This window comes from Microtus oregoni, unplaced genomic scaffold, assembly GCF_018167655.1.
Source record: "Microtus oregoni isolate MIOR12 unplaced genomic scaffold, Mior012 000021F_ref0000039, whole genome shotgun sequence".
In the NCBI taxonomy this organism is placed as follows: Eukaryota; Metazoa; Chordata; class Mammalia; order Rodentia; family Cricetidae; genus Microtus; species Microtus oregoni.
In genome coordinates, this window is record NW_024543080.1 from 3903217 (window position 1) to 3925062 (window position 21846).

The following is a 21846-nucleotide window of genomic DNA, read 5'->3' on the forward strand; positions in this document are numbered from 1 at the left end:
ACATGCCCTGAGAAGGGAGCCCTCTGGTAAAGCGCAATACAGGCGAACTCAACATTACAGCTGCCCTGGGGGCCAGTGGGCTCATATAGGAAAAAATACACACAAGTTGATGTGAAACCTGAGCTCTCAGCACACAGAAGAGCTCAACAGGCATTAGTTATTATCATAGCTCCTTGTCACCTGCGGCAACAACAGACCTTTTCTCTCAATAGGTGCAAAGAGAAACCCAGCGCTCTCGTTGACCCGGTAGGTCTTCTTATCAAACTCTAGGGTGGGCTCATCCTCCGTGTCATTGATAATGACCTTCGCCTGGGTGAACTCGCCTAGCAGGGCATAGGCTGGCATGCTGAGCTCCACAGTGAAACTCTCAAAATTCTCAAACACGTCATCATCATTGATGATGATGGTGCAGGACTTTGTGTCCTCTCGCTCATCGAACTGCACCTGCCACAAGGGAACAAAAGGTGGTTAATCGTGTGGTGTATTCCCTGGTTCAGTTCCTCAGGGGCATTGCGAGAAAAGAGCACCCAACTTAATCTGGCAAAGAACTGCATGGTACCTTTGGGTTGTTCCATCCACCACGTCCCTGTCCTGCCCACATTATAGTCACCTCTCCTGTTCTTGCACAACTGGGGCTAGTTTACTGTAGAAGAACATGGAGGGCGAAGAGCTGTCTTACCATAGGTGACTAGAGAAATGGGTGACAGCTATTTGTGTTCTTTTTATTAACAATTATCATTTGGCTGCTCAGTGCTCTTTCTAATTGGGCCAAGCTTAAGCAGAAAGAGCTCCACTTTCAGAGTAAGACAGTTGAGTTTTAGGTGCTGATTGCCCTCCCCCTGAAGGTAAAATTATGTCAATTTAAGAACATCAGGTACTTAGTTTATAATGATATTTCTTCTATGCTATTATTATGAAGACTAAAGAAAACTAGATGAAAAAAGTGTTAAGATTATTTTAAAGCACTACACAAATATATCACCATTGCCTTGATTATATTATTCATATAATTAAAAATTAACAAGAGACGCTTGTTGCACTGAATCACTGTGTTTGAGTTCCTAAAATGTCACTTAACACAGCAGGCTAATCTTTTGCCCTAAAATGGGCTAGGCCTGTGAGTAAATTTAGCAAGTACAACACAGAGAACTTATTTTCTGTTCACATAGTTGTAAATGTAACATTATGCCTTATTTAAAAAAAATGGATGAATGAATGAAAAAGAGAAGGGAGTAGAAGAGAGAGAGAAACAAAAGAGAGGGAAAATAAATAAAACAAGATAAACCCTTTAAACGGAATAGAGTTGTTTGTGTAAACTCAAGCAGTTAAAATAAGAAGCAGTGTAAGAACTAGTCAGAAGTCTCTAAGGGCACCCAAATCTGAAGAACACCTAATTTAAATCTATCAAAATCATTAGTACCTATCAAACCAACTGATCAAACTGAGTTCTTGCTAATCTGTGTTTCAAAATGCCCTCAAGAAAACAAAACACTATTAGATTTCTGTTTAAGATCTGGAACACACTCACAGACATTTGTCTTTTCTTGAAAAATGTGACATCCCTTTGCTGAAGACTCCTCATCCTCTCTGGTCTTTCCTACGTCCTCATTACCATAAAAGGCTTTCACCTAGTCTAGCAGATGCCTGAACGTTGAGAAAGGACATAGCCCACTTTGCTTTACAGAGATTTAACTCCTAATATCACAAGTCAACATCATGTTGACTTGGAAAAAATGGAATAAACACCCATGAAGTAGGAGCACTGTTCCTGTAGGTGAAAAGGAGCTCACTCCACCCCGGCCCTCATTCGTGCTGTGTGCACTAAGTGTGCACTCACCACTGACTTCTACCCCTACCCAACCTCCTCGTTCCTCATCTCCCTTTTCTTTCTCACCACCACCCTCAAGGTAAAAGAGATAACTTAGAAATTTCTCTGTAGCCCCAGCTCAAGACAACTGATACTCATTGTGCCTAAGACAAAAATCCTAGCATGGAACATTGTCAAACTTGCTCTTCCTGGCCATCCTCTCATAGCCAGGGCAGTATCACCCATGCTGCCCTCTGACCCTCTATGCATTCCACCGCTGTCCTGTCAATTTTACTATTTGAAGCTCCCCCTCTCATCACCTCTCACCTACTCTATCCTGAGAACTCGCTAAGTGGTTTGCTTATGACTCCCTCCTATACCTCCAGAAAGAGAAGGGAGGGCACCAAGAGCTGAGCGGGGACGTAATACCTTGATGAGGTCCTGCCATGAGGTAAAACGTAAGCATCTAGAAGCCAGATGATGTAAGTCCTGGCAGATACTTCAGGGAAGAGCAGCCAAACTGAAGAACAAAGTTCTATGGGAAGGGTGTATGAGGGAATTTCTTGAGGAGTATGTGGGCGGGAGGGAGGTGGGTAAGAAGCAGAGGCACCACCGTAACCTGCAACCATGCCGAGGAACGAGTGGTACTCTCCACACCTACCTGACCAGCATACTCCATGTAGTCCTGCTGTCCGGGATGAGAGCTGACTCTGGAGCTGGAGCTGGCTGTGCCTTGTTCGGTGCGACACAGGACGATGGCATACTGGTTCAGGTTCCCAGTCCTCTGCACCGTGACACTGACAGACCCGGCCTTCTCACTGACGTTATAGCTAGGGACACATAAAAGTCACGCTCCAGAAATCTGTCTTGGGGCTATAAAGAGACCACTCACTGTGATATTTGGTCTCAGGACTCAGGCATTTCTGAGGACAGGCAGTTTAGTGCTTTCAAAAGTTACATAAATTAATAGAAGATGCTTACAAGGGACAGTCACAGCCCCTGTGAACAAGGATACTGGAGTTAAAGAATGCCACCTACTCACTGTGGAGGAGACTAGAGTCACCCAGAACATTATAACAGGAGCTACAAACTTCAGAATTCAGAGCCTGGGAAGGCGACAAAGAACCTCTCCCAAGTGGGCAGAGTAATCAGAAAAGGCCAGGGGGTTCTTAAGGATGAAGCTGTGTGGACGGTTGTTAGGGACAGCTTCAGTAGGGGGCCCACTGAGCCGGATATCAAGGATGCCTGCAACTGAGCTGGGGTGGTGGCTGAGCTGGAGCTCAGAGGACAAAGATTTATAGACAGAGTTTTACGATGTGTGAGCCTGGGCGGGGAGGGCTCTCAGCCTAACACAGGGATTTGACTGGATGTGTCAAGAGCTAGTTCTCAAGATCTTAATTCATAATGAGTAGGTTTGGAAAAGCCAGAGGAGAACAGCAGTGAGCTAGGCTTCGAATTTCACCAATGAGGACCGCCATTCAGTCTGTTGTGTGTCTCATTGGATGTTTTAGGCAGAATACCTTTGAGAGAGGGGCCCACACTGTCAGTTCCCTGGGCAGCTCAGTCCACTAGAATTAGAGGCTTGCTAACAAAAGAAGATGTTGTTTACTCAACTGGTTTAATTTTAGAGGTGATACAGTCAAGAGGTAATTAAAGGCAAGTCTCAAAATATGACATACTTTACAATTGGTTTTAATTATTCTGAGTATGTCCAAGAGTGGGGAAGGTATGTCTCAGCCTCCTGGAAGTAAGTTTAGTTGTCCTATCTGTCAAGAAATTGATATCTTAGAATAGTGCTCTCTGAAATGCTAATTTAAAAATTGTTCACTCTAGAATAAGAACCCCAGTTTAACTTAGAAAAGCAGCACCATGTCTGTCCATCACTATTATCAAATGACGGCTCCTGGATTTCCTCTATAACTGGATGAGGCAAACATCTCAATCTACATATGTGATGGACAATTCTATGAAATTCAGAGAAACCTTGGAAAAACATGACCTGAAGGTTTATTTTCTATGTTTTTCCTACAAATTCTATGGGATTATCTTCTATAACTTGAAGATAAAAACAAAAAAGTTCAAAAGAAGCATTGAAAGAGGATGGTGAAGATTACAGGGCTTAGGGTTGGAGAGACGGCTCCGTGGTTAAAACACTGGCTGCTTTTTTAGAGCACCCGGGTTTAATTCCCAGCACTCACATGGCACTTTCCAACTGTCTGGAATTCCAGAACTCCAGTTCCAAGGGATCTGACACTCTCACACAGACACACATGCAGGCAAAACACCAATCAATGCTCATAATATAAAAATAAATGAATTACTTTAAAAAAGATTGCTGGGTTTAAGATCTTGTCTTGCTGCTTGCGAGCTGCATGACTAAGGGTGAGGAATTGAACCTTTGCCTGCCTATGCTGCTTTGCTACTGTGGGGACAGGAAGAGAATCTCAGAATTGCACGTTGCAAGCAAATAGGGTGAATTATGTTGAGAACATAGCACTGTACCTGGTATGCATATTATATCATCCAATAAAGATTTCAAGCAATTATTTTAATGATTGTTTTCACTAGCTTCACAACCACCATCTACCAACACCACTACCGCCACTGCCGCCACTGCCACCACCTCCACCTCCACCACCACCATCAAAAATAATGGACCTGCTTTCTATAGTATTTCATCCTAATTTCTTCTACTTGCTTGATTTATTTCTCACTACACAGTACACAATAAAGACTGTACCTGGTATATTTGAAGCTGATGACAGACCACTGGATATGGAAGATATTGTCGCGGACCACATTGGGTTTACTGTCTTTCACCAGAAACTGAAAACTATCCATGACTTTCTGGATTTTCTCCTCATGCAACACATAACGAATCACCCCCAAGTTCACATCATCTGTGAGAAAAAAAAAAAAGAGTCCCAGAATCCATGGTGAGATAATGTGGAAGTGTAAAGACACGCTCATAGGTCCCTGGCCAACATATCGAGTCTAGTCTGGTTTCTAATGGGCTAGAGGGGCTGATTGTCAAAACTCTAAAAAGTATAGTAGTCTTAAAAACAAAAGATTTGTCCTAGTTTTAAAGCAAAGTCTTACAGTTTCATGTCCAAATATCTATCTTACAGAGAGCCCCTTTATGCTCATAGAAAAGGAGAATCTTGGGGTCTGGACAGAAAGCACCCGAGAGAGTGTCTGTGGGGTGTTGAAGGGCAAATCTGAAATCTGACAGAGACAAGCCTTGACCCCATCCTCTGTGCAGAAAGGTGTGTGCTGACAGGCAAAGCCTGGCTGGCAGCAGCCGCTCACACACCAGACAGCTCTGCATGGCTGAGAACGGGCTGGGACCTTAAAGAACAGCGTCACCCATGTGAGTGCCTAATCACAGCCGTCCCCCAAGAGGAGCAGTGATGAGCTGACACAGAATGGCCTGTTTTATGTTATTCCAAAAGGACACTATTTCTGTCGAGCAACTTATACACTAGTAAAGCAGACTTTAACTTCTTGGCGGAAGATGTTTAAAAGTAAATGCCATCGGCCTTAGAGAATAAAACAATAAACTTCTTAGATCACAAATCTTTCGGGCTGGCAGGCCGTTTGTTGTTTGTCTTATAAGGAAACCGAGCAGTCCCACCTGTCATTTCCAGAACACCTAGAAACCTGAGGGCAGGGGGCATGGTGGAGATGAAGCTCTCTGGTTCAGAGTGACAGGAAGAAACCCGGGAAGAGCAAAATGTGCAAGGAGGTGGTTAGACAGTAGATGGTCCATTTGAAAAAGTAGCTGGAAGTTACCGTGGGAGCAGCATTTGAGCATGGCCCCTCTCTAGGCTCCTAAGAACCCACCCTGGGTGAAGGTGGCTGCGGCTCGGCCTGGCTGCAGCTTGTTCTCCACATAGCCGTGCATTGGGCCCATGGTGATCTCATAGACAAGCTGCGAGTCCTCTGTATCCGGGTCCATGGTCAGCAGTTCCTTCTTGGTGATCAGGTTGGTTGCCTGGAATAGAAACCCATTAAATTTAATTCCTGAGGTGGGAATTAAGCTGGAGCAAGACCCTTTGACTCAGATTTAATTCGGTTGCACAGTGATTTACTGAGCGCATTTGCTGCACAGAAAACTGTTAGGATGGAAACTATGCCAGCCTCTGCTCTGGAAGATTTCACAAAGAAAGGCTCCTGAGCGGGGTCAATGGGGCAAGAGTCTTGTGGAAATAAGCAGGGGATTTCAGTTTGGCTTTGAAAGAGGATTGGAACCTGGGAGGAATGATATAATGGCTGAGTCTTATACCTTAGGAGAATCGCTGAAAATCCTGAGGTTGATTAGGATAAATATACTGTCCCCTGATACTGCTCAAATATACCAGCTAAGCTTAATTTCTTTACCCATTTACCCTGTCAACACAGGGTAAGATCCGAAGGCCATGGAAAGAGAGCAGCGATCAATACTCTATGTTAGTGGGCTTAAACAGAAAAGGGCAGGGCATTAACTTTTGGATTTCATAAACTAGAAGTCTTTGGTGACTTCACTATACATCTATTTAGTCACACAGGGTCTCGTTATGGACTGTAGACTGTCCTCTAACTAGAATCCTGGAACCCTTCTAGATCGGCCTCCCAAGTGCTCAGATTAGAGCAATGTGCTACTATACCTAGCCACTGGAAGTGTTAATAACTGCTATCGGAATAGAGGAGGTATGGGAAGTAGACCCAAGTCTACCCAAGAAAACAATCACTCTAGTTGAATATTGAGAAAAAGTCAGTGTGTAAGAAGAATTTACACTGATGCATGTGTGTGTATGTGCATGCACACTCGCGTACGCACGTGCATACATATATACATGTGCAGGCCAGACATCCATGAGAGGTGTCTTCCTTTATTGTTCTCCACTTTGGTTTGTGGAACAGTCTCTTCCTGAACCTGGACCAGTTAGACTAGGATGGCTTTTCATTGAGCTCCAGAGATCCGCTTGTCTCTGTGCCTCTGACACTGAGGTTATACACATGCAACATTTTGCCCGGTTTTTCACATGGGAGCTGGGGATCTGAACTTACATCTTCATGCTCTTTAATGACAGAGCCATTTATTCAACCCTACTTTATTCAGTTTAAGGAACCCAACAGTTCGATAGCTAAGCACATCCCATCCTCAATCCATGAGGATTGATGAACATCACTAATCAAAGCTCTGAAAGAAGAGATGCGCTTGTGCTGGTGCTGATGCTGATGCGGAGTTAGTGCTGAGTTGCTAGCACTTCCAGATGATGAGATGTACCTCAGAAGGGGCTGCTGGGAACCGGGAGATGGAGGTCTCCGAAGGAGGACTCCTCTGAGGACAATTGCTGACAAAGATATCTGCTCCTTTCTATCTAGGGCAAGCATTTAATGTTCCTTAGAGTCCATTCTCCCCTCTTACAAGTTAATAGTTTTAGCTGAGCGTCTGCCCGCCCAGTTCGAGACACGATTTCCCAGCCTCCCGTGAAACATCTGTGCTCATCTGACCAATTTCTTGCCAACAGACTAGAAGTGGAAATAACACACTCAATTTCTGTCTTTTGTTTAAAATAAAGTTCCTCACCCCGGACTTTGGTGAAATCTGGTGTATTCAACAGCAGTCACTCAGCGATGGGTAGCTCCATCCCAGCGAGGACCCTGAAGGACTTACCTTGCCATCCATATACTCAAGCCACTGCAGACCGAGGTTGGTGACAATTCTAGGGGTGCCATCGTCCACCGGGAGGATGTCCACATGGAACTGCTGAGGTGCTGCAGTCATAATCTGTAGGGGAAGCCAGAAAAACACTCACTACCAACACTGGAGTTTCCCAGACCCTGTCCCTAAGCCACTGGAATCCCTGCACGTGTCAGAGATGAAGTACAGGCTGGGAAGCTAGCTTCCACCTCTTATCACAACTGACATGAGGCCTTAGAGAGAGAGTGACGATTGACAGGGGAGTCCAGCATGGACCCAGAAACAAAAAGCAAGGGTGTCTCCGCTTAATCTCAAGAGTGTCAGTGCTGTAGAGGTTGGTTTTCACACACGTGTGTGTGTGTTAATATGGGGTTATCCAGCATTGCTTAGGCTGGGCTTGAACGTCTGAGCTCAAGAAATCCTCCTGCCTCAAGCTCCCAATTAGCTAGGGTTATAAGTATGTGCCGTGGTGGCTGGGTCCGTTTATGTCTTCTTCGGGGGATGTCATGATGCTAGATTTGGAATAAACGATAAATATTGCATGCTTTCTCTGATGTCAGGTTCTATATTTTACTGTGTACAAATGGCGTAGAACGGGGACCATAAAAGGAGCAGCTCTAAAGGAGTGGGGAACAAGAGGGGATAATGGAATATAAGTCACACACACGAACACAAAAGGTGGATCTCTGGGGGAAGAGGAAGGGGACCGCCAAGAAAGGAAGCTAGGCAGGACAGTGGGGTGTATAAACCAGAACAAAGCAGAATGGCACAGACATGAAAATGCTATAGAGATTCATTACTTTGTATACTAACTTAAAAAATAATTTAAAAAAGAAAAAAACCCTTCCTAGGATGAAACAATACACAAATTTTTCTCTCAATTTCTCGCGTTAAAGTTTCTTGAGAGTCTGGAAAGAGCATCATTAAAATGTTGATGCTGAAGCCTCCAGGTGGGATCAGCTCAGAGAGGGAGGGAAGCTTCTAAGCCCAGAGAGCTTGTCTTTTCTTTTTCTTTCTCTGTTTTGTTCTGGGTTGTTTTAAGGACAGTGCTCCCTCTGTGGGTAAGAGGCAGAAGAAATGAAGAATAAAAGCTTTTATGGGAACAAATGGTGAAAGGGAATCCACATTGTAATTCCACCCACAGAGAGAGCCCTATCTATATACAGTACACATGCTATAGTCCTATCCCACGCTCACGAGCTCTGAGAGGGTACCAGTTGCAATGCAGGGCAGTGAGATACTAGCTTTTCAATCTACAATTTACATAATTTCAATTTTTTAGGATGATGTGGTCCTACGAAGGCTTACTCTGACACTTAGGTGTTTAAGAGGGTAGCCATTGCTGGTATGTCTTGATTTATTTTTCTCCTTTGAAAGTCAAGCTAACCAGGAGCAGCAGCTTCAGCAAGAGAAAGGACAAAGTGATAGCCTGCCATGGAACAGACAGGACAGATGCAGACAAGGCAGAGGAATTCCAAGAGTCACCTACGTATGCAATGACCCACAGAGGATGACCTTCTGTGTCTCTAAAGGACACAGGAAGATCTCCCTTCCAGGAATATAATTATCCTACAACAGTGTAGGACAGAAACTCGCCAGGACTGAGACTCTTCCGCTGCCCTGGGGGTACAACAGGTTGTGGGCACACTGCTCACCAACACTGCTTCTGTGGAGCCAGACACAGCTGTGTAGGGGGTTGGGGTGTCCCAGGCCCACCTTCTACCAGAGATGCAGTTATTTCAGGGGGAGTTTATGGAATAGTGGAACCCTGAAGAAGGCAGTAGATAAGGAGTCTGAACACAGGTCATTTGTGTGTATGTGTGTGTGTGTGTGTGTGTGTGTGTGTGTGTGCGCAAGAATCAACCTCAAGTGTTACTTTTCTGTAGCTAAACACCTTGTGGTTGGTTTTGAGGCAGGCTTTCTCCCTGGAACCTGGGGTTTACTAAATACATTGGCTCCAGGGATGAGTCTGTCTTTGTCAACCTCCCTAGTGCTGGGATTATAGGCACACACTACCATCCCCTTCTCTTTACATGGGTTCTGGAGATTAAATGCGGATTCTTACAACCACATAAAGAACACATTCAATCTGAGCCATCTCCCCAGCTCCTTCCTCCTCAATCTTGAAGGAACTAAAGCTTGGAAGTTGCTTGATATAAGTAGCAAGGCCCCTTATTATAGAACATAGAGGCTGGTGCCTACAAATTCTGTGATGTTTCTGTGAGCCTGCCATGGGGCACAGGCCTGAATGTACACAAAGAGGAAAGGTACCTCCTCCATTGTACAGATTGGCAAACCGAGGTTTTCAAAAGGAACATGACTTACAAAGACACTCACTCGGCTAATTAGTGGCAGAGCCAGGATTCAAAATTTGTGTGTCTCCTGTACACAAAACCACTCTAAATCCCCAAGACTGAGCGACTCTGGTTGGAATGGGGAGTCCTATTCCAAAAAGAAAAGGAGAATATAGAACTATGTGATGTTATAGAAATACCAGATGGAAGAAAAGAATAAAAAATAAAGAGTAATATTAACAATCACCATGTCATGCTGGGGGCTCACTAGTTAACCACAGTGTCAAACACTCAACCAGGACTGTCTCTTTTGGTGTTTAGATAAAGCATCCAAAGCTAGAAATCATATTTTGTCCATTTTACAGATGAAAAATGAAGATTTAAGAGAAAGGACCTGTCCGGGACCAATACACTTAACATTAATGGAGTAAGAACTAAGTGTCGCGCTACATGGAACAATTCCCACAAGGTCTCTGACAGGCTCTGCTGGGCCTCTCCCTTCACACTGGCCCTCACCTCTTTCCCTCCTTCCTCAATGATAAAGAAGGGGTTGGTCCCATCAGACACAGTGAAGGTAAATCTGTCTGTGAGGGAGTTGCTGCCATCATGGCTGTAGCTGACACGGTTCTGGTAGATGTCTTCCATAGTGAAGGAAGAGGCGAGGAGGAAACGTTGCCCCCTGGCAACTCTCTCGATGGTGCCATGGCGTGGGGGCTGCATGATGGTGAAGGTGATAGACTCAGCCTGCCAAAAGGAGAAAAGCAAGAGGCAAGTTCAGAGTGAGTGGCGGCCAGAAGCTGGTAAAGGAAGCAGACTAAAGCCATCAAATACAGCCTGTATTTTCTTTATAGACACAAAGAAGGTAGTGAAAGATACCATCTTCTCTCCTACAACTGGGCTTCCATCTTAGAGCCTTCGTCAGAATGTGGAGTGTGTACCTTTGCTATCCTCAGGCCTCACGGCGCAGGCTGGACTAGAGGGAAGGCTTGGGCTTTGCCCCTTTGGTCACTAGATTCCAGCCTCCTGGCTTCAGGATTGAAAGCACTGGAGCCTGAGGCTTCTGCACAGTGTCCTCTGCCTGGAGAGTGAATTCTCCCTGGTAACTGCACTGTTTGCTCTTCCACTGATGTCTCGGTTCAGAGAGCATCTCCTTAAAGATGTTCCTTGATTACTCTGCCTAAAATAGCGCGTCCACCAATCACGATCTCACTTAATGCTGACCATGTCTGATTGGTCCCTGTCTTCCTCCCTCCATCCCTTTCTATCTCCACCCTTTCCTTCCTTTCTCCCTCCCTCTCTCCCTCAATCAGAAAGGTTGTTAATTTGTGGACTATTTTCTGTTTTCTCCACAGCTATGCTCTTAGCACATAGAGCGGAGTCTACAGCCCAGTAGGCAATGCACATTCGATGAAGGCACAGCTGTGCAGTGAAGCCCAGGCAGAGAGAAGGGGGCACATGGATCTATAAGTCAGCAGTGAGCTTCATGTCATTCTAATCAAGTCCACATGATAAATGCTCGACCCGGGCAACATCTTGAAAGGAGAGCTGCCCCCTCCCACTATGCCATACTTTTTTTTCTGGACAAAGTCTCTTCTTGGAGTTTGCTCAAATTGTGATAACAAGTAACCATGAAAAATAGTCTGGGTGCAAGAGGTAAACTAGAAGAGAGGTACAGAGGGGCACAAAGTGCCCATCCACTGAAAGACAATACATGTTTTGAGTAAAGTGTCACTTGCCTTATTCTCTAGGAAACATAATAAAGTCAGCATGTAGAGGGTGGCTATGTGCAAGCTGAGGTGAGAATGAATTGAATTGAAAAGGAACTTGATCTCAAATTTGATTTTTCCCAGAAGGCCAAAGGGTCTTCTGTTTTTATCACTTGGGGGGCTGGGCTTGCACTCCCCTCACCACTGAGCACAACTCTTAGGGTGCTCCTCAAGCAGCACCTGCTCCCAACCCTACTTCTGCTCAGCCTGAGAGGACAGGAAAGCCACTGACCTCTGTGTCCGCATCCACTGCCTTCAGCTCAAACTCTGTGATGGTCTTCCTCACGCCCTCCTGCACACGCATGCCCCAGTTCTGCACAAGGGGCAGTGATTCATCCACAGGGTGGATAGTGATGTGGAAGGTCTGCATCACCTAAAACAGTAACAGGTGGGTGGGGTGCCCGTCCCCAGTATTACCCTCTCCTCAACCCTTGGCCCGGCTGACTCCAGAGGAACCCTGACATGAACCCTCCGGGGCTCGAGCCCATGGCTGTCAGGGGCTGCTTTTGTTCTGTGGCTAAGAATAGAGGAACACAATGATCTCATATCTCCAGTTTGTCTGCCCATTACTCTCAATGAAGAAGACCAGGGATCAAAACCCACTCGAGGATGGATGGCAGGACCTCTTACCTCATGCACGCCATCAGACAGCACAAAGCTGAAGATGTCCGAGCGCTTCCCAGGCTCACCAGAATGAACATACTGAACACTTCCTGCAGTCAGGTCTGCTTGAGTAAAGGAACTAATCTGGATGCCTAATGAGAGGAGAAGAGAGAAACAGGAATATCAAGACACGAGCCATCCCTCTAGGCAGGGAGATGCCAGACTCTCCCACAGAATCACATGTATTTTACACACAGCGTTCATGCCCTGTCCTTGAATACCTTGTGTAGTTCATAGAATATTTTTCTATAACAACATATGTTCTTTGGCAGTATATGCTAACTTGATTATCCAGGCTTTTGTTTGCCATGGCAACGGGAGGTGCTCAATAAGTGCTCCTTTCCTTTCTTGGATTCAGCTAAAATCTCTGAAAGGCTTTGGAGTCATTGCTGTCCAACTCTACTCTCTTAAGTTTTACATTCCCCCATCCCTTCACAATCCTTTCTGAAACTCTGCCCTAACTCTTGATGGTGTGTGATGAGTTACCTTTGACCACTGCAGTTAGGAGGTTCAGCTACACACAGTCTGTCTGTGGAACTGGTGAACCATCCCAGTATCTTTCAAGGTTCCTTTCAACTTCAGGTATTTGAGCCTAGCATCTCATGCTATTTTAGGCAGGCAGGTAGTAATGAGATTTACTGCCGAACTTTGGGGTTTGAGCAACCATCCTGTGTCAACTGAACATGACCTAGAAAACAGTGGTCTTTAATAATGTGACATAGAAAAAGAAATCATCATTTCAAAATTTAAGCAATTTTAAATAGTGATGTTATTCTTCAAACATAGATTAGCTCTGTTTTTAAATCCCCCAAATTCAGCAAAAACAGTCCAAAATCCTTATTTGTATCCTAGACCTACAGGGATTTATATTCAAGCATCAATCAAGACTAAAACATACTGGGCTGAAATAGACCTTGGGAGGTAGCTGGAAGATCAGGAGTTCAAGGTCATCCTCAGCAAGGCAGTGAGTTTCAGGCCAGCCAGTTTGGGGCTATTACAAATAAGGCTACTGTGAATATCTGTGTTTTTGACTATATACAGATATGAGTTTTCATTCTGCTTGGATGAGTCTGTAGCAGTGGAGCATTCTAGAATACACACCAGGCATGCATACAAGAGAAAATAAAACAAAACGTTGAACTAAAGGTGGGCGTGTAGCTCAGTTGGTTGAGTACTAACCTAGCATGCATAAGGCCCTATGTTTGAGCCTCTGCACCATAGGAAAGCTGACACGAGAGACGGAGATAAAGTCCTGTCTTTCTGATCTAGTTAATTTACTCTGTTATTCTGGCCTTGACATCCCTTTGTCACTTCCTAGGAACTATTGTCTTTCACTCTTAATCCTGGTAAAACCAGCTTTATTTTACAATAGAATCTGCTTTGACTGCTATCTATTGAAGCGTGATGCCAGTACCCCAGGTTTGCCTTTAAGAAGTCAACCCACAGGGCTTCCACTTGTGTCTCTATCTTCTGAAGTTCATCCCCCAGATGCAAGGGCCTTCTGACGACTGGGGCATTCATTGTCTGATGAGGCATTTGATTTTCCAGTACTTGCCCCATCAGCTCTTGACAGGGAAAAAATGCAGCTCCGGTTTCGCAGCTTTGTCTTATGGCTGGACAGAAACCCATGCCGTTCTTTACAAATTTAATAACTTGAGGCATCGGAGAGATGGCTCGGTAGCTCAGCACACTGGCTGTTCAAGTATGAGGACCTGAGCTTGGATGCCCATCACTCGTGTCTGAGACTGGCATGGTGGCACAAGTCTACACCTGGAGGAGAAAGTCATGGAGACAGGTGGAGCGCTGATGCTCACTGATCAGCTAACCTAGCTGAATCCGTGAGCTCAAGGTTCAGTGAAAGACCCTGCATCAAAAATAAGGTGGGGAGCGATCAAGGAAGACACGAGCTCTGGCCCCTGCACACACGTGCAAGAAAGAGCACCTGCATGCATGTGCACACACAAGAGCAAGTGTACATACCCCACAGGCATAAACACAGACACGATTTTCAAACTGCAGATGGACTATGCCGTGAAATTTAAGTCTCTTCTCTCTGCTGTGGATCTATCTTCACAGTCCACGGGAAAACAAACATTTAGACTCTCAGGCAGCTGGCCCGAGTGCCTGATCCCTTTACGAACCACAGCCTGACGATGGCTGATTAAGATTATAGTTAATTTTTCTTAGGACTTAGGCTGTGGGCTTTGGGATTGAACCTTTTTACCCTGTTTCTTTTGAAACAGTTTTATTGACTTAACCTATGAGTAATTTTAACATCTTATTGTTAGAACTGGCACACAATGAATTGCATGTAAGCTTCCAGTGGGACTACCTCAGTCAAAGTAGTGAACATGTCCATCACTCCAAAAGGATTCACACTGACATCCCATAATCCTTCCACCCTTCCATCTCTACTCCATCCTCATCTCAAAGAAACCATGACCGGCTCCCGCTACTCCACGTTGGCTGGTGGTCTCTCCTTTTATAAAACATATAGTATGTAATCTTTTGTACCTGGCTTCTTTCATTTAGCCTAGTTATTTTAAAGTTTAATATGCATTGATAGTTTAGTTCTGGGCTGTGGACATGGCCCAGCTGGTCAAATTCCTGTTGTACAAGCTTGAGGAACTGAGTTTGTCACTTTAGGATGTAAAAACCGAGTACAGTGACACACATCAAGAACCCCAGAGCTGAAGGGTTGGAGATTGAAGACAGGTAGAGTCCTGAAACCCACCGGCCAGTCAGTCTAGCTGAACTGAGTAACTATGGTTTAATAAGAGCCCTTATCTCAAAAATAAGGTGGAAAGTGATTGAGGAAGATGCTGGATGTCAACTTCTAGCCTCTGCTCACACATGCCCATATCCACACAAACATGTACAAATGTTACCCCCTCAAAACAGTCATTCTTCTTATTCCACCAAATGAATATATCATCATTTGATTATGTATGCACTTATTGATGGGTGTTTGGTTTCCTTCTAGCTTGGGGCTATTACAAATAAGTCTACTGTGAATATTTGTGTTCTTGACTGTGTATGGGCACCAGTTTTCATTCTGCTTGGATAAATCTCTAGCAGTAGAGGTTTATTTATTCTAGAATACATTTATTTAGGAAACCACGACAAACAAGCCTTCCAAAGCAACAGAGCATCTTCCTACTTTTCCAAGCAGAGTTGGAGATTCTGATCTTTGCCCGGCTTTCCCAGTTGAACCAAGGAAAAATTAAGTATCTTCTATAAGCAGAAAACTACTTCTGACTTCCTTTAGTGACATGGAATTTTACCTGGTAATAGCTCTGAGAGGTCAGGTTGGGTATAATACCTCCATTTAAAATAAATCGTGATGTAGTAATAGAATTCTTATGTAATTAAGAAGCTATGTCATCTATCCAAAGTCACATGCTTGGTAGAGGGCAGTGAGGGGGCTGGAACCCAAGAGAGTTCCGTTCTAAAGCTGAGGTCTCTTAGTTCTTACGGTTAAGAGTCACCTGGACATCTTGGGTTTCACCTTTACTCATAAAATTTTCAGGAAAATAGTAGTATATGTCTACTAAAGAACATATAAAAAGACACAGGAGAGTAGGAATCACACATGTGATTCATATGTCTACCACTGAAATAGTACCATGATAATATATTTTAACTGTCCTTCAAATATACTTCATGAATCATAGCCTCACTCTTTTCTAAACTGCTGGGCTTGATGGAGTTAAATATTATTTAAATGATACACATGCTTACCTACCAGAAAAATCAAGAACTGCGGGTAGACCGTGAACTTCAAGAAGACATGGATTTGTGTGCATGTGCGTATGTACATGCACACACACGTTCTTCTCCATAGTATGCATCTAGAATAGGACCTGGTAAGCCACAGCCACCCAGTGTCTGGTGAACACGATTCATTCTGCCACTACCACTTATATCTAGCAGGTTCTACTGAATAGATTCGCAGTCTCCGTACACCTTTTCTTTTTAGAAGTTTAGCCTTTTTTAATTGGGTGTTGGACAAGGCCAGTCACTCTCTTGTCAGCAGAAGGTTTTTCTGAGAGCACAGTCCCTCCTGGCTGTCGCAGCAGGTAGCTGTTGTTTGAAAGACTTGAAGACTTTTAATCCCATTGAAGGTGTTTTGAGTCACCAGCCTGCTGGTTAAACTATGTATCTGGCAGCATGACAAGAGACCCATATTAACCCTGTCAGTTTTTTCAATTCTCCCGGAAGGCCCTCACATTAGAGAAAGCCTGGTCCAGGTCAGGAAAATAGGTGGACAAAAGCCTCTTCAAAAAAAAAAAAAAATTCCTTCTTAAAGGGATGTTGGGTGATACTGCTGCAAGCAGTAAGGGGTCCTGTCATGCTGTGTCCCCTACAGCTGGGCTTGTGTGTGTGTGGGGGGGGAGGGGGATGGGAACCTCTCTACTTCCTGGATTCTGAGTTATTCCACAGCATCTTGCTTGGGGGCACAACTGTGTTTGCCCTCACTTTAAATCATGCGAAGAAATCTCAACTTTTCGTACTGCAAAGTAATCTTCTCTGGAAACAGGGTCCACATATGTGAGATAGAGGGCAAGAGGCTGTTAAGGCGGGTGCCAACTCAGTGTGGCTAGAGTCAGAAGAAATGCAAGTCGGGGTAGACTGATCCTGGGGGCGAGGGTGTGTGTGCCAGCAAGTGGACAGAAGACAGTCATTTACATGACAAGGAGAGAGGCTGCACAGACCCTTCACTCACAACAAAGGACCCTAGCCTACCCACACCGCACTTTGAACTTCTGGCCTCCAAATTTGGGAAAAGAAGCTCCCATTGTTTATGCTACCCAGTCTGTGACACCAATAACCCTGACACACCAAGGAGCCTCTTTGCTAGGAGAGCTCAGGCTAAGAATGTGTGTGTTGGTGTATTGCGTCACAACACAGAGAGGCTGGAATAAGGAGCCCTGTGTTGGTGAACACTTCCAAGGAGTTGCTCTCCAACAACCTTGTTCTCTCTGAGAATTCTCTGTCCTCTGGACACCCTCTGGCTTCTGCTGAAATACATGTGGGCATTTATATCTCCAAGTTTAGAACATTTATTTGTTTTGTTTTTGTCAAAGTTGTTCAATGAATACTGGTTTAAGGGAGGAAGGAAGTTTTCCTCGTGTGTGTGTGTGTGTGTGTGTGTGTGTGTGTGTGTACAGATGTGTGTGGGTCACAGAGGTTTACATGATATATCTTCCTCAGTTGTTCTCATCAATTTTCAAAGAGGAATTATTGATTGTTAATTTATGCATATGGATGTTTTGCCTGAATGCATGTCTGCACATGATGTGTGCGCAGTGACTCCAGAGGCCAAAAAGGGGCATTGGACCCTCTGGACCTGAAGTTACAAATGGTTGTTAGCTGCTATTAGTTAGTACTGGGAACCAAACCCCTGGGTTCTCTGAAGCAGCGGCAAGTCCTTTTAACTGCTGAGCCATTTCTCCAGGTTCTCTTATTATTTTTTGGAGCAGGGTCTCCCCATGAAGCTGAGGTTCACCCATTGGTTTAACTGGCTAAGCACCAAGCCCAAAGAATTGTTGCTGCCTTCTTGGTGCTAAGTTTACTGATATGCCTACTGTGTCTGGCTTTCATGTGGGTACAGAGGATCTGAATTCAGGCCCTCCTGCTGAGTGACAAGCACTTTACCAAGTTACCTCCCCAGCCCCACAAGCTGCTTTGAAAGGACACTCATATTTGAGCTCTATTCCTGAGAGCCTTTTGTCCTTGGGTCCAGGTAGGGGCTGGATATCATTGTTTTTAAACACATCCTCATGGCAGTAGCATTTGCTCAGGGCAGGGAACAGCTGACGTAATTGAAAAGCAGAAAGAAAATCATGAAGTCTCTAATGTTTAATGTTTCCTATCCGCTCTTAGGAGCTGCATAAGCTGGAGGAAGTCATACAACACAGAGCTTGACTATATCTTCTTTTACTCTTGCCATCTCTGAAACTGTTGTAATAGGAGAGGTGGGGCTATGTTCCCGGCTCCCGGCTGCCCGCATGGCTAGCTTATGCCCCTAAATAATTACAAGGAAACTGCATTCTTTTAAGCACTGCTTGTCCCATTAGTTTTAGTCTCTTATTGGCTAGCTCTTATATATTGATCTAACCCATTTCTAATAATTTGTGTAGCCCACGAGGTGGCTTACCAGGGAAGATCTTAACCTGAGTCTGTCTGGAGTGGGAGAATCATGGCGACTCCCTGACTTAGCTTCTTTCTTCCAGCATTCTGTTCTGTTTACTCCACCCACCTAAGGGTTAGCCTATCAAATGGGCCTAGGCAGTTTTTTTTATTAATTAACCAATAAAAACAACAGATTAAAAAGAAATCACTCCCACATCATGAAACTGGAAGGGTCTAGCCATGTCAGAGGAATCAACAAAAACGGTGAATGGTGAGGTCATCTACTTGATTTTGTTTGCCCTGTACAGTGGTGGCTATGTCTGAAGCCACATAAATTATGCAATGTTCTTAATAAAAGAAACAGAGCAAGCGTACCAGTGAGAGAACTATTTCTATATGACAAGTAAAAGCAATACTCCCAAGGGTACCTCCTGCCCTGCCCAGAGCAGCACTGCTGACGGTTAGTTATGCACTAACCCACGTGCTCCCTCACGGCGGCCTGACTATATAAGAGAGAACACAGATGAACAGATTCTGTTTAAGCTGGAAAGTATTGAGGCATGAGAAACCTGACTGGTCTGATTATACATGCACATACAACTGGGCTTAATCTACCCAGCTGTTGTCTCAGCCTAGGGGCCATCCTGGGCCTGAGACAGAGCATCTGAGCCTGCCCTGACATCCTCACTCTGCTATCTTCTCTACTCCTCTCTTGTGCCCAGCATTACGTGTGCAAGCCAGCTAGACTCTCACATGTACTCCATTCATTCTGAAACCTTGCTGGGAAAGCCAAGAACTGAGAATGGTAACAAACTGAGGTAGGAAAAGGGAAGAGATCTATGTTTGAAAGGTAGCCATGTATTTTTTTTGGGTGTGTGTGTGGATGACTGAAGTGCCTCTGAGAAGGGAGGTCTTGGAAGCAAGGTCAAAAAGCCACAAGTTATGGCAACACTGTGGTAAATTAGCTTTTAGTGCAGGACCCTTTCCTGTGGCTCACAACAGCCACATGCGATCCACCCTGCACCAAATAATAATTCAGCCTGAAAGGACAATGGTGCGCTTGTAATGAACAACAGGCTTCAAGCGATTAGTAAATACACAAAGGAAGAACTAACTATTTAGTTGCTTGACTTAAGATTTGGTGTATGGTTAAGCCCAGCCTTAGGGGGCGTGTTTGCCTCAGGCTAATGTTTACCTATAAATCTGCCCGCGCGCCCAGCTGCCCCTTCTGCTTCCTGTTCTCCGCGGGAACCGTGGTACTGTAAGTCTATTTCCCCATTAAAGCTGTATATATTTTTTTACAATGTCTGCATTCATTTTGCCGCTACATCTTGGCACCTAGTGAGGCTTTGCGGATACCTGCCCCAAATCAGAGCCTCCTGGGGGCAACCGCTGGGAGCCAGCGGCACCCCTCACTCCAGAGGCCTCTCCCTCCGTGCAGATTGTACCCTCTCAGCAAAGCGCCTTGCCGGTTCACTCTGCCCGACTACGGTGGCAGAAGCAGCTGAGATTCTGAGTCACTGAACATCTACAGCGACTCGATTTTTCCTGGCGCTTGCTAGAAAGTTGGCAAATGGGACTCCTGATGGGAGACTTAGCCATGGCTGTTAGGAATCAGCCCCGCACCATGAGTCTGTGTGCCCCGCCCTGCCCGACAGTGGTACAAGCGCCTCTGTAACAACGTGATCAGTACACAGCACTGCTCTGCATCCCCTCCCCGCGGTGGCTTAGTTCGGCCTTGGCTCTGCCGGGCTTCCTGCCCCCCCCCCCCACACACACACACATTGCTATTTATCAGCCTGGTGTCTGCTCCAACTTTTGGTTTCGAGTCAATTGTTTCAGACTTAGGCCATGTGGACTCAAGTGGACTCTTTCGTCACCACTGGCAGGAACCGGTCATTGCAGGTAAAAAAAAATTTCTTTTATAAATAAAATGTCTGAAAACGTTATCATTCAAGACTTTAACAGATTTTTTTAAGTGTACCATGTGGGAGATTTTATAAGAGGTGTCTGCCATCCCACATCTATGGATCTTTCTGGGATTTGTAGTTTTCCTTGGTAGTATGTGGTTTGATAATAGAAATATGATAAAGTCTTTACGAGACGAATCCAGGATTCTTAAGGCAGAGGTTGAACGTTTAAAAACAATTGAGAATGACAACAATCTTCTCAAGAATCAGTTTAAAGTTCTTCAGGAAGAGAACAGATCTTTGTTTAACATGACTCGGCCAACTGAGCAAAATTTAGAAAAGGTACAGGCTGATGTTAAGGAGAAATTCATTACTATGGAAGAAGGAACAGCTGATTTGGATGATAAGCTTCAGTCCCTTTCTGTAGGAACTGAAACATTAGTGGCTGATATTAAGGAGAAATTCATTACTATGGAAGAGGGAACAGCTGATTTGGATCGTAAGCTTCAGTCCCTTTCTGTAGGAAATGAAACATTAACTGAGAGAATCAAAACCACTGAATGTGACAATCAAATTTTGTCTAAAGCTTATGACAGATTGGCAGAAAGATTGTCAATACAAGAAGGCACGGTTTATGCCATAAAAATTATGTCCAAAGATGACAAGTTATCTCTAATGGACAAACTTCATACTTTAGAATCCTCAATGAAGGCATTGGAACATAATTCTGGACAGGAGATGCAGGCATTGCAGAAGGCAATGGTGAATAGAATTGAAAAGATTGAGGAATTTCTAAATTCTGATGAAGAAGAGCAAAGGGTAGAAAGGCAAATTTTAACTATATCTGTGGGTAAATCCCTCCGGGACAATTTCCACAAAGCTCTACCTACAGCTCTACCTGCCTTTCCAGTAATAACAGCAGAGAAGGTGATTGGTTCCAGAAACCCTAGGGTCATCAAGGAAGATACATGGGAGCCCATCCGTATGAATGATCTCAAAGAAATTAAACAGGCTGTCATGACTTTTGGGATGCACACCTCTTTTGTTAAAGAGATACTAAAATCTTGGGCCACAACAAGCAGAGCAACCCCCTCAGACTGGCTTCAGCTGAGCTCTGCGGTACTTGAGAGTGGACCGTAATTGAAATGGAAATGCTTATTTAGGCAAGAGGCTAGACTTTTAGAACAGCAGGAAAAAGCGAAGGGAATTGACATTTCCCTAGATAAAATTCTAGGTGAAGGGCTCTTTTCCGACCCTCAGGAACAAGCTAATTTGCATACATTCTATACTGATGCCAATAAATCAGGGAAGGCAGGTTACAAATCAGAAGCCTTGGGTAAGGTGGAACAAAGTCCTTATGATTCTGTCCAGAAGGCAGAATTATATGCCATTCTTATGGTGCTAAGGGATCTTAAAGAACCTATTAATATAGTTACTGATTCACAATACAGAAAGAGTTATTTTACATATTGAAACTGCTGAATTTATACCTGATGATACAGAACTAACCTCATTGTTTATCCAGGTTCAAGATTTGATCAGGAACAGGCTTTGCCCTATGTACATAACACACATCCAATCCTAT

The 21846-nt window shown here is 44.5% G+C and overlaps 1 protein-coding gene across 1 annotated transcript in view; it reads right to left on the reverse strand.

The window, feature by feature from the left end:
• The window catches only part of Fras1 (Fraser extracellular matrix complex subunit 1), a 419545-nt gene that overhangs the window by 47888 nt on the left and 349811 nt on the right, over nt 1-21846 (reverse strand). Inside the window, exons 48-55 of the mRNA XM_041671543.1 lie at nt 12184-12308; nt 11786-11926; nt 10304-10531; nt 7467-7580; nt 5651-5801; nt 4548-4707; nt 2469-2637; nt 198-444 (exon numbers count right to left, since the gene is read on the reverse strand). Of these exons, the coding sequence (XP_041527477.1) occupies nt 198-444; nt 2469-2637; nt 4548-4707; nt 5651-5801; nt 7467-7580; nt 10304-10531; nt 11786-11926; nt 12184-12308 (1335 nt within the window). The remainder of the gene's footprint in view (nt 1-197; nt 445-2468; nt 2638-4547; nt 4708-5650; nt 5802-7466; nt 7581-10303; nt 10532-11785; nt 11927-12183; nt 12309-21846) is intronic.